Source organism: Dromiciops gliroides, chromosome 1, assembly GCF_019393635.1.
Source record: "Dromiciops gliroides isolate mDroGli1 chromosome 1, mDroGli1.pri, whole genome shotgun sequence".
NCBI classification, from domain to species: Eukaryota; Metazoa; Chordata; class Mammalia; order Microbiotheria; family Microbiotheriidae; genus Dromiciops; species Dromiciops gliroides.
Window position 1 is genome coordinate 593635973 of NC_057861.1, and position 19141 is coordinate 593655113.

The 19141-nt window shown below is 35.2% G+C and overlaps 1 protein-coding gene across 31 annotated transcripts in view; it reads right to left on the minus strand.

Annotated features, from left to right (window-relative positions):
• Positions 1 to 19141, minus strand: part of RBFOX1 (RNA binding fox-1 homolog 1) — a 2803489-nt gene that overhangs the window by 42104 nt on the left and 2742244 nt on the right. For 23 of the 31 annotated variants that reach the window (XM_043976845.1, XM_043976841.1, XM_043976837.1 and 20 more), the window contains 2 exons: positions 17052 to 17184; positions 1191 to 1233 (listed from right to left, as the gene is read on the minus strand). In XM_043976845.1, coding sequence (XP_043832780.1) covers positions 1191 to 1233; positions 17052 to 17184 — 176 coding nt within the window. Of the gene's footprint in view, positions 1 to 1190; positions 1234 to 9076; positions 9117 to 17051; positions 17185 to 19141 lie in introns of all 31 variants that reach the window. The other 8 variants (XM_043976864.1, XM_043976850.1, XM_043976846.1 and 5 more) reach the window with 1 other exon arrangement.

The window sequence follows — 19141 nt, forward strand, 5'->3', positions numbered from 1 at the left end:
GCTCTGCTAATTTATCTGTTTAATAACTAGAGGTTTTCACATACCAGGTTTTCTTAAGATGGGTAGTAGGGGGAGGGAAGCAGAAGAAAGGAACGGCTGCTAAAACTATTTAAGTTGGTCTTAAGAATATGACATGTTTCTACGTGGCTGGGATCAAGTTTTTTAAATTAATATTTTCTCTAGAACTGTAGAAATTCCTATGATGAAAAATGAATATATTTGTCTAAGAATCTTTAACCTGAACTATCATCAATTTTTAATGAAGATAGCGAATAACTGGCAGAGAAAGACTAGTTTGAGTTGTCTTAAACAGACCATTAGAATTTTCTTCTTTCACTTTCTTTGCTTTACATTTTTATTTTCTGGTTTCACTCTAGTTCAAGATGACAATGACTAAAAGCTTTGCCTCCTTAGGCAGCCAAACATTAATGGTTCCACTACCTCATTTCCCTTTATAAGAGCAGTGACTTCAATAAAAATCCACCAACCCAGGGAATTCATCGCTGTGGTAAAAGAATGTTGGGAAAATTGGAGCAATGTGTAGTCCCAGGTTAGAATGATGGAAAGAATGCTTGGCTCTACTGGGTTAAAGCAGAAGAAAGATAAGCTGATGTTGAGGCTCAGTTTAGGCTACTAGTTTAACTATTTAGATTGAATTCAGGTAATCCATTCTGGCAAATATCCAATCAATTCAGTGTAACAACTAATTTTGTTCCTTGAATTGTTGAGTTGCCTCAATGAAATCACCAAATCAACCCCTGGTTTTAGCACCGGGAAAATATGCCAAATATGGCTTTAAGCTGGGCTTTTCTAGGAAAGAAAACATTGGCGGGGCGATTCTGTCTCTTCTGGAGATCTTAATGATCTGTCCTGAATGGGGTGTAGACTAATAGGTGATCTACCACTGTGTTGATTAGTATCAGTTGTGAAGCCAGGTAAAGTGACTACTGTGTGGGATATGATTTGGGTCAGTGTAGCTAGGGTCTGTTAGAAGACAAATATAAATTTTTCGATATTAATTTAGGTTGTACAATTAATAAAAATAAAAACTGGGAAATGCGACTGCCTAGATCCTTCCTCCTTTGCCTGTATGAAAAAAGGCCCCCGCCCCATAGTTTGTTTGTTAGTAGGATTTCACAGCAAATCCACAGTCACAGTGATGAGCTTTTCCATCAGTTGGGACTTCATACCTGCAGTAATTTATTGCCATACACAGGCTCTTGATACACTACTCTATAAGGAAACAGAAATGTAATGTTTTCAATGCAAAAAATGAAATAAATAAAAATGTTTAAGTCAGACAAAATCCCAGAGCAATTCATTTACAAGTTTGCTTCTACTAATATATAGATCAATCTAGACATAGCTATATATATATATATATATATATATATATATATATATCAGATAGGTGTGATGATAACCAAATACCAAGACATAAAAAGATATTTTCTAAATCTGAGTTATGATTTTATGTGAATTGGGAATTCGTAAGAAGGAAAAGTAATGCAAAACATATAAAATGAAATTGCTATATACAGTATGGATATGCTTTTAAAAAAGAAAAATGATAATTTCATGGCTTCTGATTCCTCAATACATATTTAAACAGGTCATATTAACTACTCATTTGTAAAAGCCATATTCATGTCTCTAGTTGCAGAGAAGACCCTCTGAGAATTTTAGATTGTGAGCTAATTATTGTGAATAAAGTAATACAATTTTGGTGAGCTCCAAATTTGTGCAAATAGTCCCCTGAAGTAGTTACAAGTATTCAAATTCGCACTATTCAAAGTTATAATTATGTAAAATATAGTCCTTTGTTCTATCCAAATAAAAATATAAAAGGTAAATTTGAATACTGCTTCCATTTCAAGGGATTCGTCATTCACACTAATCAAGTCCTTGCTATAATAATAATAGTGCAATCATATTTGAATATATTTTCAACAAATTGAAACTGATAAAAGTCCAATAAGACTTTGTTCATTTGGCTCAACCTGAAAACGAAGAACACAATGAAATAAAGGAGTTACCATCCTGCCTTGTTATTTTTAGTTCTTTTCCATAAAGGGCACTTAACCCATCTTCCACATAGTGGCTAGTTTCCTTTTTGGCTTTTGTGCAGAGTGATACAGAACTAGGGTTGGGATGGAGACGGAGACCTTTTGGCCAAAAAATTTATTTAAGGGTAGGTCTATTTTTTTCATGTGGCAGGAGAGATTCTACCCCAAATCCTCAAAGGCATAATACAGATACCTAATTGTAAGAACCCAACAAAGTCCTGTCTTAAAATTTTTGTTTTTCATGTTTTTGATTTTTCTTTCAAATTAATTTTGTTTATATTGAGGTCAATGAATTGTTAAGCTTTGCATTTAAAAAGTATTTATTGATTCTATTGCATTTCCCCCCCTCACCAAAATTAAGGAAAATCCTGCCTCATTCTCTTCATTCAATCTTTCAGGTATAGATAGATATTGTGTGTGTTCACAAAACACAATTTTTGTGTAAGAGCCTTGAAAGTAATAACCACGTTTTATATGTTTGCATTCTCCCCCTCAAGTGTCTAACACAGTACTTTTAGTATAGCAGGAGCTCAGTCAATATATTGAATGTAATAGAATAGATCATGTGTAAGGTCAGAGGTCAGGAAATTAGAACTTCTAGCACTTATTACTGAGCCATCCTTGTTCCTTCATTCTTACTATGTCAATCAAGTCCCTGGTACTCCTTCTTGCCTTTCAGATCCATGGATGAAAGGCATTACTTCAATTAAAAAATGGTAATTAGTACTGCTGTCAACCAGGAGCCTTGAGGATTATGGGATGACCATAAGACATTATCTAGTTCAAACCTCCTTTCTTTACAAATAAGGAAACTAAGGCACAAATTGGAAAAGTGACTTCCCTAGATAATGTAAGAAGCAGAGTCAATATTTGAACCAGATATTTTGGCTCCAAATCCAACGTTCTTTCCACTATACCACATAAACCTGAAGTTCTGAGTGATAAAATTAAATATATATATATATATATAAAATATTGTATAATATTTTATATAATTAGGCTATTGTATTATTTATTTATTTAGTGTTTTGTTGTTGTTGTTGTTGTTTCGGGGCATTGAAGGTTAAGTGACTTGCCCAGGGTGATACAGCTAGTAAGTGTCAAGTGTCTGAGGCCAGACTGCAACTCAGGTCCTCCTGAATCCAGGGCTGGTGTTTTATCCACTACACCACCTAGATGCCCACTAGACTATTGTATTTTTAATATGCTATACTTATATTGGTCTAGAACCTTATTACAGCATACTCTATATTGTAGCATTTGTTAAAAGTTGAGTCTATGTTGGCTATGATTTAATAAAATTTAACTGCTAATAAGTCAAACAGAAGTCTATTATAGATGTATAAGGAAATCCCATGGTATGAACTCTTAAGGAAAAAGGATGGCATGAGCCTTCATTTTCAGCCATCAACAATCTATCTGTTCCAGCAATTCAGTGCTTACTTCAGAAGTCATGCTGTTTGAAGGCACAAGCAACAAAGAAATTCAAGGTCACAAACCAGTTTCCTCTCTCTTCATACTCACTTCAAACCATCTGAAAGCAAATGTTAATGTTCTCTGCTTTGTAAAGCAAACTGAATAATAGAGTCTCACAAATAACAGAATGGCACCTTCATGACCCCAGTAAACTGTTGCTATCACAAACATCATTATTTTGTCCAGTGCTTCTCTCTTCCTTTGTCTCTCCTCTCTTGTTTCTCCTCATCCTGGCTGTTATTTTATTGGTACTACTAATAACATATGCTTCAAATTAACAACCTTCTGAACATCATGGGAATCATTTTTCTTTTTCCCTTTAAAGTTCACATATTCCATCTCTCTCCAATCAGATCCAGGTAAATCACCTAAAATTCCTAGTTATTGCTATAGCACCTGACATTTAGTCCTATAGATTTCCCCATGTTCTAGCATTGTCAAATATGTCACTATATCCTCCAAAGAGAATTAATTCCTATTCATCAAGCCCTTTCTGCAGATGGACTGATAATCCTTTCACCCTGGCCTATAAAGAATCAGTGAATCCAAATGTAAACTGGGTAGGAGTTTGGGAGAAAAGGGAGCAGTTAAAGTAAAACAAATATATCTTTCAGTGTATTTTGAAATATCTGTCTATTGTAACAATTCATCTACTTGGGGACAGGTAGGTGGCTCAGTAGATAAAGCACCAGTCCTGGATTCACAAGGACCTGAGTTCAAATTTGACCTCAGACACTTGATACTTACTAGCTGTGTGACCCTGGGCAAGTCACTTAACCCTCATTGTCCTACAAAAAAAATCATCTACTTAGGATAAAGACTGATGTCAATGTATTCTCACACATATTATACAAAATAAAGATGTAAGTTTCCCCCATAAGTGTCATAGCATTGAATGGTACAGTTTTAAAAAAATTAAAAACCTTATAGAGATTTGCCCTTAAATTTGTTGGTTCCTGGGGTAGCTGAAGGACTTGTTGTAAGTCACCGTGAAGGAAATTTTATACCGAAGGCAGCATAGCTGAATGAATAATGTCCTGGTCTTAGGAGTCAGGAAGACTTGGATTCAAATCCTGCCAATAACATTTATTAGCTGTGTTAACTATGGGCAAGTCACTTGACTTTTTGGAGTCTGTTTCCTCATATGTTAAATAGGAATAATAATAATACCTTTGGTATCTGTCTCATAAAGTAGTTATGAAACTCAAACAGTGAATGTAAAGTGTTTTGTAAATCTTAAAACACTATATGAATATCAACTATTATAATGGGAAAGATCTAAAAAGTGGAATAAAAAATCTGAGCTAACCTAACTCATACATTGCTCGTCAAAATGTCTTAAAACTTTAGGTAAGGCAATAATAATAAGGAAAACTTTGACTCATTCCTAACAACATAGAGTCTTAAGAGATGGAAGGCACCAGAAAAGGCCAATCTTCTACTCAATCCAACTATATCTTATACAATTTACAATTTCAAAGTGTGTCAAGTGAGAGTTCACCATTTTCAGAGGCAGCCTTTTCTCTTGCCTTAATTTACAGAATCACAAAAATTCTGAAGAAACCTTAAGGATCATCCATCTTGTATCATGGGACCTCACTTTAAAGATGATGAACCTGAGGTCCAAGAGGTTCTGTGATAACCAGTACTAAGTTTTTCCTTATACTGACTTGAAAACTGGCTTTGTAACCTCCATACTTTTAGCTTCTGGAGTCAAACAGAATAAGCCTCAACACAACAACCCTTCAAATATTTAGACATAGTTACCATGCTTCTCTTAAATCTTTTCTCCAAATAAGGAAGAGAATGATATTAGATTAAAATGTAGGAGAGAAACAACAAAAAGACAATGAGAATTACCAATGCTAGGTGGTCTTAATCTCTCTTTTTAGTTTTAATTTAATAAATTGATCCAAAAAATAAGCCACAATTTCCATTATGACTCAGATAGAACTGGCAAGTTTAAGGCATAGATAGAGAACAGGGAAAAAAGAAGAGAAAAAAGGATAGGAGGAGGTAAAAGGGAATAAATAGGATGGAGATAGGAGGAAAGGGAAAGAGATGTATGAAGTAGGCTGTAGGAGAGTGCCACAAACAATTTCCTCAGTTGCCATCCAGTGGCATCAGTACCATAAACTTGCCAGCCTTATTCTACTGTAACATAAAAAAATATATACAGACGTTTTTGTTAAAAAACTACTAAGTTACTTAGCAGAATTGAATTTTGAAATATAGCTACTCAGGGCTTCCCTCAAATATATTACTCCTTTGTTGAGGGGAAAGTAACAGTAATCAAGAAGGCTTATCTAGAAAATAAGTTCCATGTAGTTTGGGATTTTCCTTGATTCCTCTATGCCTAGAAATTTGACCTATCTATTCCTATCACAGTCATATGACAATCATGGACTTGGTTTAGCTTCTCTTTTTCTCAATTTAGGGTGGCTAGAATCAAAATGAATTATGGAATTCAACATTTCCATGGGAAGAATGAAATGTTTAGTAAATTGTTCTAATATGAGTATGTCAGGTCTTTCATTCATAAATAGATCTTTTGTCTTAACTCGTGTTAGTGGTATTGCTTCTTTCTTTGGCAAATGCCTTTTGTTTGTTTCTCAGTTCTTTTATTTGATTTCATTTTCCTTTGTTCTTTTGTTGATGTAATTCTCTCTGTACTTCCCCTCTGCCTAACACTTCTGCTATCTAGTGTTTCTAGCTATTTAAATTGTTTTCCTCCCTTAAAGAGTTTACTGTCTTTGACTCTTCTTAATAGTACTATTTTCCTTTCAGAATCCTTTTTTTCTTCCTTCACAAAGCTTCAGTTCACAGCATTTTAAATGGTTATTAAGTGGGCTTTAGTTGTTCAGTGATCAGCCAAGAGCTCATCCATTCAAGTTGGTGCTCAGCAGGAACATAATGAATTCTGAACAATCTCTTGATTCACTCTCTGTTAATTTCTATACACCTAGACCTCACTAAGTCTCTTTGATAGACACTGCAGGTAAATAGAACAATGCAACACAGATGAGAAAGGAAACACATTTTTGTGGAAGAGGAACAGGAGGAGGAATAGTAAGATAGTTACCAAGGAATTTGGGTATATGCTCCCCACCTATGCCTCAGGAAAAAAAAACAAACATGCACAGATATTACTGAGTCTAACATTGAGCTCCATTCTTCATTGTTAAAAAGCTGGGTCTTTAGCTATGGTGATCATTTCTTTGGTTGCAAATGGGTCCATTTTGTCTGGAACATTTTGTCTATCATCACAAGTTATTGACATACTGGATTGAAAGTGTCAAGTGGGTCTTTTTCCTTTAATATAATTGATCTTAATTTGTAATTTATGGATAGATTGGGGAAACATGTAAGGGAATCTGTAAACTTGGAACAGAATCTCATTATATGCATCTTTATTTAAATAACATTGGCTTTATTTTATGCATTTAAAATATTATTCTAAGAAGTCAATAGGCTTCAACAGTCTGCCAAAGGGGGCTGTTAAAATTTAAAAAGTTAAGAACTTTTGATTTTGGTGAAATAACAACAAACATATTTTTAAGTCTTCATTAGAGCAAAGACATTGCTTAGAGGATCAAACATTAGGAGCTTGGATATAGAGATTATTTAATTCAACATATTCATTTTACAAATGATGAAACTGAGGCCAATGACATAAGTAATTAGAAGCAGATATAGGAATAGATTTTAGATTCTCTCACTCCCATTTCAGTTTTTCTTCTACCAAACAGAAAGAAGGCTTTAGTGATGAAAAGAAAGAATTGAATTCTTCCAAGTCAACAAAGAAACTATCCCCAACCCTCTAAAAGGGCAACAGGATGAATCCAGAAATTAATATACATATTTTCAGAACATATACTGTGATTTTACAAGGTTTTATCTTAGAAAAATAATTTCCCTAAATTGTTTTAGACTTTTTACAAAAATATGACTATCTCACTTTGAAGGAACATTGAAGAAAATTGTAGGTGACCACGGACTTCTAAGAGGTTCCTTGACACTAGGACCTCACATCTAAATTTTAGCTGTAGTCAGCTATTTATAAAAAGAGGTGAATTAATTCTAACAAAAGCTAGCTTCTACATTTAATAAAAATGGAATTTTCCTTTAAAATTCTAGGATCAGAGAATGTTACAGCTGGAAGAGACATTAAAGATCATCTAAAGCAACCCTCTCTTTATTCCAATGAGGATGGTGAAGCCCAGGTAAGTGCACTGACTTGCCCAAGAACACATAGTGAATAAATGCAGCTAAAGTACTGTTTTGGGCTCGGGTTTGGTGAACAAAAAGCAGTTAAGTTGGCTTCATCAACAGTTTTTATAATTCAAAAGTTATATAAGTATACATGCAGCCTTACAACAGAGAAACATATAGATCAATGAGGCTGGAATAGTTTCATTATCTGCATGGATTTCTAAAAAACCTTTCATGTATACATATGATATACATATATATATACATATATATATACATATATATATATATATATATAACTATTTTAGTTTGCAAAGGATTAAGAAAAATATGTAGTATACTTTCCTCAAAATTTTTCTTTCTCAGAAATGTGAACTGTTTCTCGTGTATCTAGTTTAATATCACAAACTATAAAGTATTTTAGAGGTGCTCTTTGGGTGACTGAAAATACAAATGGGTAATGTTTTTAAATACCACATAATGAATTTTAAATATTCATACCATTTTGTTTTCATCAGTATTTTGGGGGAGGACTGATGCTATAATAATTAAGGTGATGAAATCTCTCTGTATCAGTAAAAAGAATTTTAATTATGATCTTTATCTATTTGAAGCCTCCTACCCAGATACAAAAAAAAAAGTTTGCACAAAGGTTTAGATAAAATTCTAGAATCAGATTATGTTTTCCTTTGGGGGGCAGTGGAACGATTAGAGAATAGAGATTGAAGTTTAAGATTTGAAATCTATTTTATTTTAAGAATTTAACATAATTTCCTAGTAGTTTCCCTATTAGATGATACTTTTTTCCCTTATTGCTGCTACAAATAAGAAATTAAATGTTTATTGTAACAAGTACAAGTGGAAACAGAGCCATGAAAATGCCTTTTAATTCTGCAAATGAGTAACCAAAATCACATTGTGGTCCTAGATATTACCCTAATAATAGTGTAAGGAACAAAACTGAACAACTTTGGAGCACCTGTTTCTTATTGAGTGAAGGAGGAGGCTACATTAATTTCACAAAAGAGAAATGTTTTTTAAGTCTATATTCATTCTGGAGATGAAGGAAAAGTTCATTCGACTCTATTCCACAACAATAGCTACAATGAACAGAAATGTTTTTCAAGCTAAGAGTTCTTTCTCTCCATTCTTTCTGAAAGTCCAGGAAAAGGAAATAGAAAAAAAAGAAAAACAAACAAACAAATAAACCAAAAACAAAAACAAAAAAAGAAGAACCCAGAGTTAAAGCTACATAGCAAACTTGTAAAAAGAATGACTCCAGGAAATGTACAAGGACAGCATGCACATTAATGAATACTTACATAAATGTCTGCACCATAAAATCCATCCTGGTAAACAACACTGCAAGGATGCACACACAAAGAAAAACATCCATATTAGTGCATTTCCACATGCAAACACACCAACCCCTGCACTGGTGAGGTTAGTCTTGTCACAAGAATGAAAAAGGTATAAAGGGGACAGTGTTCACATTGCTTAAGGAGGTTGGGGAGGTTATCAATAGCTTTAGCTGGGAAAAAATGAAATTTGCATTTGTTTTAGCCAAGAAGCAGGGAATGGCAGTGTCCTGTATATCAAATCAGTGAGTTTTCAAAGATGGAAATGTAGAAATGCATAAATTCCAAATTTAGAAGCTGATGACTTTTAACAAATAAAGCCTAAATAAATACTGCTTTTGAAAGCTAGTTTTGCATTTAGTCAAGACTCAAATTTTCTACTTAATATATGAAATGTTAGAAAATAAATACCTTGAAACTAGCTTATTTGGTGGTCTTTGTAATGGGATATACCTGAATTGTTTTTATTTTAAAATGCAGAATTCTTCTTAAAAACGTAAAACTAAAGTAGACCCAAGAATTTCCTTTTAGCCTCTAGATATCATATGCCCACCCACATGTGTATATACACATATATGTAAATATGTATATATACACATATATAATTCATCCTAAATTGCACAAAGCAAATTTAGAACACAATTTTCAAAACTCTAAATCTATGACTGATGCATGAAAAATGACCTACAGACTCTTAGAACTACTTCAAATTATTAGCAAACAAGCCCAGTCCTTCAATTAACTTCTACCAAACTACCTTTACAGAATCATAATCTCTGCAAGAAGAGGACCACTCTACAGAAAACCCAACACAGTGTTTTCAAATATTCTTGGTCTATCTATCTCAAGCCAGGTTCCCCCAATACATGTTCTAATGTACCCCAATACCTCAGGACCAAATGGCATTTTACGAGTTGAGGAACCTATTGGATTCACTTTTTCTGTGGCTCTTCCAAATGATTCCTGATGCTGACAGAGTATGCATATGTTAAACCTATTAAAGGAGATAGATCACATTTAAATAGAAAACCAGTCCTTGTTCACTAAAGGGCCTTTCTGGATTTCAGCATGAGAGCTACTTTTACCCCTAAACCAGTAGTTTATAAATGAGTATTTTATAAAACACATGAATGCCTCTGCATATGATTTGGTCTAGAAGTTAAAATGTGCATCCAAAGGAGACTTTTCAGAGCTGATAGACTAAGGCTTGATGTACCATTGTCTTTAACATTGTATAAGGGGTTATATCAATGCTTTCCTTAGGAAGTGGCCATGTATGGCTTTCTACTGTTTCTGTTTTTATTTTCTAAGAATAAGGTTCAGGATCTTACACGAGAAGCAATTTAAACTCCTAATCCAACATAGTGAAAATAGAAAATATGAACCACTGTCTGGATTCTCTCTAAGAAACACAAATGGGCACAGTTATTGCCTTTCATGAGACAGGCTCAGTATATTCTAAGGGGATCTCAAAAGGGACATGATACAACAGAACAAACCATACAGAGGTCATTGGGACTCAGAGCTACAGTCAGGTTTCAAACCTCCCCAAATATTTCTGTTTTAACTTGTTTTATTCTACTTCCTGTTTGGGAACATTTGGGGATGCAGTGGGAGGTAGGGAGGAAGATAGAGAAAAATATTATGAAATATTATGAAAACACATTTTCTTCATAATTGATAATAATGACAGGTTTGATAAGCATTGCATTGGGAGGTTATACTAAATAATTTCCAACTCAATTCTAAGAATGTACTCCATGTTCTAGCCAAGCTGGTCTACATGTTATTTTTTTAATTTGGCATTTTTTCTCTTGCCTCCATGACTGTACACAAATTTTTCCCTATGCTTGGAATATTTTCCCACTTAATCTCCCTGTCTTAGAATCCCTACCTTCACATCTCCGTTTAAGAATCATCTACTAAGGGAAGGATTTCTTAATTCCTCTGGTTGCTAGTATTCTGTCAGTCTCAAAATATCTTGTATTTATTTCATTGTCTCAATATTATATTTCTCCAGTAGAATACAAGTTCCTTGAGGGAAAGCAGGTTTTTATTTGTATAAAATAAAGAAGGTGCTTACTAAATGCCTACTGAATTGGGTTAAATGGATTGTATATAAAGTCATTATGAGCGAGAAAGAACCCAAAATATTCTCATCAGAATCATTACCTCCTTTTCCTGGTAGATTCCTATTACAAACAATAAAGTAGAGAGTGAAATGAGACTAGGAATGAATTTTAAGATCTATGTGTGATCTCAGCTATGCCATATGGTAGCCATTTGACCTTGGCCATGCCTTTACCTCTTTGGACCTCAGATTGGTAACTTATTAAAATAAGACTGGAAGTTCTTGACAGTCTGATTTTATGAAATGAGATATGAATATTCAAGTGCTTTGAAAACTTTAAAGTGTAACAAAAAGTATTATTTTTAAAAAGGTCAAAACCCAACCCTTAAAAGTAAAGAATTATATATGTTCATTGATATTGAAGAAACATTATTCCATTCATTCTTTAATCAATATTACCAAGGTTTAAGTCTTTAATATGTATTTAAATGGTCTGTAAAGCCCCCCCCCCCTTTTCCCAGATTTATACCTTTTAACTTTACATAAACATAAGCACTGATCTACTACAATGAACTACTCTAGCCACTTTTTCATTTTCCACTTCTTTTATAGAACCATAGAATTACAGAGCTGTATGAATAAAATGATTCCTTCAAGGTCAAATAGCTGATCTTGAACCCAGATTTCTTGACTCCCAGAGTCAATGTTCTCTCCATTATGCCATCATGTTCATCATGCCAGAAAGTTAAATGAAACTGGGGATGGTTTTCATTTCTTTTAACTCATATGCTGTATTTATAAGAAGAAAAGATGAATATGTGGTATAATTTAAGCTAAAAGGCTCATTGCTGATGAAAGAGGATGGGGTTCGGTGATGGTGATATGTGTTTGTTTTTAAAGCCTCACTTAAGTTCTTATCTATCTATACTGATCAAAATTATGGGACAATTGCAGAAGTGTCTACTTAGTCAGTCTTCCATACACATATAAGATCTCAGTTACATATGTTTTGTATGTTAAAATTTTTTTCAAAGTGCCCTTATAATTAATTTTATTTGAGTTTCCTAACAACTTTATGAAGTAGCTAGGAGAGGTATTATTATCTACAATTGATTGGTGAAGAAATTAAGGGGTCTAAAAAATTAGGTGACTTAGATAGAAACACATACCTAATTAGGGGAGGATCTAGGCCTAAAACCCAAATCTCTTAGATTGATAGTCTTCCTACCAGCCCAAGACTAATACATTTTGACCCCCTTGTTTGTTAATAGATTAGAATTCCAATAATTAATCTTAAACTGAACCTCAAACTTGGTTTTAGGTCAGGAGTGTCCAATTCTCAACTTGAAAGATGACAATGTAGAAGAAAAAAAATGAAATATCAGAAATCTCAATCCATGCACTAATCAGTGTTTGTTTGTTACAATTATCATCTAAAGAAAATTAGGCCCATGTCTCATTCAATTTTCGACTCTCCCCCAATACGTATAAACACTCTATTAAGGAGGTATTTAATAAACATTTGTTGTGTTGAACTGAATGAAATAACCTCATCTGCTGTCAGTGTCCTCATAACATCTTTTGGTTTTGATGTGGTATTAAATTTTCATTTCACATTATTAGGTATTTATCAGTTACCTAGGAACTTAATCTAAAAGTAAAACTTATTTTAGTAATATTTTTATTTCACATAATATACCACAAGCAATTTGTTCAAGAGCTTGGACAAATTAAATCAAATCCAACGTGTCTCTCTTTTTTAATGCCATAAGAATCCCACTCCCTGGTAGTTTAGGTTAATTAATAGTAAAGGAGGATCAATGAAATGGCGAAAGTATGCAGGTACTGATAAATCAAGTCAGAATAAATAGTGAGAAGAAGGAGTTGCCATCATACTTCTTACAGGTGTAGGACTGCTAGGCTGTGCTCATTGGCTCAGACAGGCAGAGCTGGTTGTATACTGCTTGTCAATCCTGCCAAGATGCACTATGCTTTTGCAACAGCATCATGCAAAAGCACAACTCCTTTTTTTTTAGGAAAGTAATAATAGTAGTCAAATATTTAAGAAAAAAAGAAAGCCAAGAGTTATTTCACTGAAGCAAAATCATTTTACTTAAATAAAATGTAAAATAATTGTATAGGGCTCCATCAAAACAATATACTTTGCATTAAGTATGTGACTCCTAAGACATGCAGAAACTAAAATGTTTTTTAAGAATCAGTGTTCAAAAGTACTCTGGCTGGGGCAGCTAGGTGGCCCAGTGGATAAAGTACCAGCCCTGGATTCAGGAGGACCTGAGTTCAAATCCAGCCTCAGACAGTTGACATTTACTAGCTGTGTGACCCTGGGCAAGTCACTTAATCCTCATTTCCCTGCAAAAAAAAAAAAAAAGTACTCTGGCCTCCCTCTGTTTCCACTAGGAAGAGGAATTAAAATAAAATTATGATGTTAAGCTCTAGTCTTATTGGATTTAGATGTTTCTTTCAACATTTAGAGATTGTCTACCTACCATAGAATTGTGCCATTACTAAAATTTAGGGGGAAACATACTGAAAATGGGGAAAGGTAGTGTAATTTTATGCCAGTCCTTACAATAAATGAATAATGTAAACCAGCGACTAGAAATCAATGTAAAAAGAGGAAATAATGAAAGTCTAGTATGACTTGATGGAATACCTTAAGGAATTCTAACATTTCAACTGTACTTTATGAGGACTCTAAAGGTATTCCTGGTGGAATCCCATTAAGTTTCATTCTTCAAGTGTCCAGCAATGACTGACTCCATCTTTGGTTTTTAATGATCTTAAATATCATGAAACAAAGTGACAATCTCTCTTAATTATCATTAGGCTATAAATTTGCCTGTTTTACAGAAGAGGAAAGTGAGGCAAATGGAGGCAAAGGACATTACCAAAAGTTATGCAAAGAGGGGCAGCTAGGTGGTACAGTGGATAAAGCACCAGCCCTGGATTCAGGAGTTCCTGAGTTCAAATCTGGCCTCAGACACTTGACACTTACTAGCTGTGTGACCTTGGGCAAGTCACCTAACCCCCATTGCCCCACAAAAAACAAACAAACAAAAAAAGTTATGCAAAGAGGTAAGGAGAAAGTCAAGTCCAGAATCCAGCATCTCCTGTTGCCCGTCCTTGTCATTGCCTATTAGAAAACTCTGACTGACCAAATCAATTAATTAAGCCCTCAGGGCACAAATCTTTTGATTTAGTGAGGCCATGCTCATGGAAGAAACATTCCCTAGAAACTTCTTATACATGTGAAAGTAGGACTTATAGTTTCTTTGAGTTGGACCTTGTCATTAGAAGATACGAAGGTAAAGCTAAGTTGATGATAGTGATCATGTTGGTTCTGTGACTGAATACTTCCAGAATGCACATGCCAAATGGATAGTTTCCACTAGAAGGAAGATTTCTGGTTATAGGAGCCAAATTAAGGAAACCTTGAAGTTAGGCTGTCTGATTGACTCAAGAGACGATGGATTTTAGATCACTAACCAGAAGAGACCATGTAATGAGGAGAGCCTTGACACAAGTCTCAACATATTATCTGCAAAATCATAATCACCTGGTCCCCTGTTCATGCTCCTTTGTTTTCCCTAAGTATAAATTGGATGCCACCTTCCTCCATACCTTCTCCTACTCTCTACGAGTAAAGTAGATGAAAACATGGATCCCTTTTTCAATATATCAACTCAACATCTACTTTGAAACAAACCTGTTTCCTCAGGACAAAATATTCTCCAGAGCCTTCACAACAGATCTCTGTGTACCAAAACACACAGATGGAAAGGGAAATTTTAACTTATGATGTTTGTTCTAAATGAGAAACCCAGAATTCCAGTGGTTGCAAATATCCAGCTATCTGGCATTATGAAAAACAAAACTTCTGGATAAATGACCTGACTTTTTTTTTTAACTTTTCATTCAGTCGATTAGTCATCATACAGCTACAAGTCAGAGTCCCTAGCTTCCAAGTTTCTTTGAAAGCACATACCTTTAGTTTTGATTTTCATTTGTACCTCTTCAGAACTTTGCCTAATTCTTTACTGCTGAATTGGAATTACAAAAGACTAGCTCATCAGCAAGTGAGATACGGGTACTACTATTACAAAAGTGATTGGGAACAACACTAGGAGGCTAAATCCAAATAATTTCCTGGGTATTCACAAACACATTATTTTTGCAAGTTGAATATGGCTGCACAGCTCCCTTGTGAAAAAACCATTAATTAGTTATGCATGACTATCTCCAACAAAGACTACTTTTCTCATGTTAGCAAATTTTAATTTTATAGCAGGTGTGTTATTCTGAGATTTTATAAACTACTCATGTGAGAATAAGCCATATAATTTTACTTTTATGTTTTTCTGTTCAATATAGTGGTGAGATACTATGGGTACACATACCAAAAAGATGCAATTATCCTCCATTGAGATAAGATACTTTGAAGCCAAACTAATGTGGTATAAATGTGCAATTCTGCATTTATAGCTATAGGACCTTGTTTTAGTTGCTTCATGAATTTAAGCTTAAGAATCTTTTTTTGTTTGTTTTCACAATTCATGTACTGACCTTGGGAAAAAAAACTCTATAGAACTCAATTTCCTGATCCATAAAATGGGCTTGCTAGAATTCTGATGTGACCAGGGCTCAGTATTATGATTACGGTACCACAGCCCATTAAATAACAAGACCAGATGTATTATTTATATCTCGTGAAAGTCCAATTTACTGAAAGAGGGGGATTACAGAATGCCATTTTGGTCTAGGCTAGTTTGGATAGCTCATAATCTGACATACTGATTAAAGCCTCCTGAATCTCAAGCAATTAAGACCTCTATTGTGAGTAAAACTCACCACATTAGGGAGAAGATCACAAATTCTAATGACTAATGCTAAAAATTCAAATTTGCAAAGTTTTAAAAGCCTAGTTACTTTTCTAACAGCTTTCTGAATGGAAATCCAGAACATAAAGAGAGTCAGACCTCAGAAATCTGTCTCCTGTTTCAATTAGATTTCCCTTCACTGAATTACACATATCTTCCCTTGATTAAAGTCAAATATTATTGCAATTCCTCATAGAATTTGGTGACACAGGTGAGCAATGTCTCATGATAACCATCAGATCACACAACTCTACTTGATTTTAGAGGTAATTAAATCGAATTTCACCACCATTCCCTTATGATTTGGCAACAGCTGAGTCATGAATTGCAGGACAAAGCCAACTATGGGAAAGAAAAAGGTGTCCTTTTTTTTCCGTCCCTTCCCTTACACCCTGCTCCAAAAAGGGAGGAAATAAAGGCAAATGTTACGTTGAGCAAAACGAAATAAGACAATTTTTATTTAATCCAATTTTCACAAGTCTTTATTTGAATTGGTGCTCAATTTATTCCTTCTCTCTTTTTTGGCAAACACTTCATAAAATGAAGTCTTGACTTCAGTACATGTATCATTAGGGAGGGGCAAAAAAACACCACCATGATTTTTGTGTATAAAAATAGTCTGGGGCCCAATTTCAAGGGTTAAGCATGATCCAACCTCCTTAATAACCAGATGTTTGCAATCATAAAAAATACATCTTTAGCTGTAACCATTTCTCTCTTCTACAGCATTCAGTCTCAAAGAGAATTTACATAACAACATGTGACATATAAAATGCTTAAAGCCACCAACCATGACAGGACAAATTACACTCATTTTTCAATACTCGGTGCAAGGTGCTCCACTTCAGGCACTCGGATGGGCTGCATGCTGGGTTGGTTCCAGTGGGGAGACAAGACCAGCATGCACTGCACTCACAAACAGCTCAGTGCCTTAGGGGTTAGGACTAAGGGAGACTGCCACACTTACCCTCCGTAGGCTGGGATTGGGGGAGGAGGAGCCGCTGCCCGAAAGGTGTTGTAGACTGTACGGCCACGGCCTCTGAGGTGGGCTCCTCTGTACGCAGCAGCTGCAGTTGCGGCTGGATAAGGGAAGCCAGGCACTATGGGAGACAGAAGAGAAAGTAGAAAAAGATGGATGGATTAGACACAGGAGGGAAAGCCCAAATCATTCCTTATGTAAATCTGGACAGAGGGAAGATACAAGAAACTACCTTCATCCTAGGGTCTTTAGATTCTGTTTCCTCGCTTAGACTAGTTAATATATGAATTCCTTTTTTTTTTTTTTTTGCAGGGCAACGAGGGTTAAGTGACTTTCCCAAGGTCACACAGCTAGTAAGTGTCAAGTGTCTGAAACCGGATTTGAACTCAGGTCCTCCTGAATCCAGGGCCGGTGCTTTATCCACTGGGCCACCTAGCTGCCCACTGAAGTCCTTTCTAGCTGTCATGTTCTAGAATGTAATAATAATAATAATAACAATAATAGCTAACCTTTATATAGCATTTGCTCTATGCCAGGCACTGCACTAAGCACTTTACAATTATCTCATCTGATCCTCACAACAATCCTGTGAGGTAGATGTTATTATTGTCCCCATCTGACAGATGAGGAAACTGAGGCAAACCAAGGTTAAGTGACTTGCTCAGGGTCACACAGCTAGTAAGTTATCTGAGGGTGGATTTGCACTCTGGTCTTCCTGACTCCAGGCGTGGCACCTAAATAGAGGGAGTATATTAAAGGTTACAGAAAAAGATGAGGTTTGATTGAAGAGAAGTGCTCTTGCATATATGTCTTGTAAGACCGGCTTTAAAACATAACCCCAAAGAATTGGATGTGTGAATTTTCCCTTGCTAAAAACAGTGAACCAACCTGTGTGATTGGGTTCAAAAGTAAGTGATTTGTAATACCTTACTATTAGAATTGAATTAAGGCCCAAGCAGAGCAGGGGCTGGTGTGGTACACGATATGCTATTTAATATTTATGAGAGATATTCACTTCATCCCCGTCCCCTTCTCCATTCTACAGGGGTTCTGAGGATTTCAGGATTGTAAAGCAAGAGGAATGAACCAAACCAGGCTGATTTAAGCTTTCTGCTTTACTCTGAAAACTTTAAAAGGTAAGAAGAGAGCAAACCTTCCGGCTTTATTTCCCTCTCCGGTTTCCTATACCATATGCTGTCTGTAGCACCTGGATTTCCTGGCTGGTGTTTCAACAAACATGTTTTAAATAGCAGAGAGGTGTGAATCTTAATGTAGAAATTGAGTAGATCCTAGTATCATAAATGAGAAGATGTGATGAGATGAAAAGCTTGCTTCCACATTTGGGGAAGAGGATGGGAGTGGGGCGGGAAAGGGTGGGGAGTGGATTTGACTCTGGATGTGTCTTTCCACACTTTAAATATTAAGTTTTTACAGAAACCACACTGAATTCTGAAATAAAGAAAATGAAAAATTCACAATCTGCTGAAGCAGCTGGCTGCCTGGGTGAGGGAATACTGTAATTATGCTGACCCATCCATTATCACCTGGCTACAGTACCTTCCAAGCTTTACAAGATCCCTCTCAGCGACAAGCAGGTTTTACAGTAATTCTGTTAGGATTTAGATGTTGAGATACAACATGAAACAGAACCACAACAATACAGCAAGAGGCGAACATTCTGTTAAAAGTGCAAAGCCAGTATTCAATTTTATACCTCTTTGTTACAAGAAAGAAAATGCCTTTTAGATGCCATATAAGGTATTTACAGGTCTTAATACATGGCTTTTAGGCTTCTAGCAGACTGCATTAGAGAAATTCCTATTTTATTAAAGGAATGCAAACATGTCTATGAATCAATTTTAGGATTTAAATTTCATATTCTTGAGAAGGCCAGGTCTCCATAGCCAAAAGAGTACTGAGAAACCATCTTATAAATTGGAGAGTATAAACCAACCATATGGAGAATCTGAACTCCAAAGTGGATTCTTCACTCAAGTATCCATTTCATTGTGATTACCTTGAGTATAGAGCTAGGGGGAACAACAGATAGAGTGTAGGACCTGAAATCAAGAAGACCT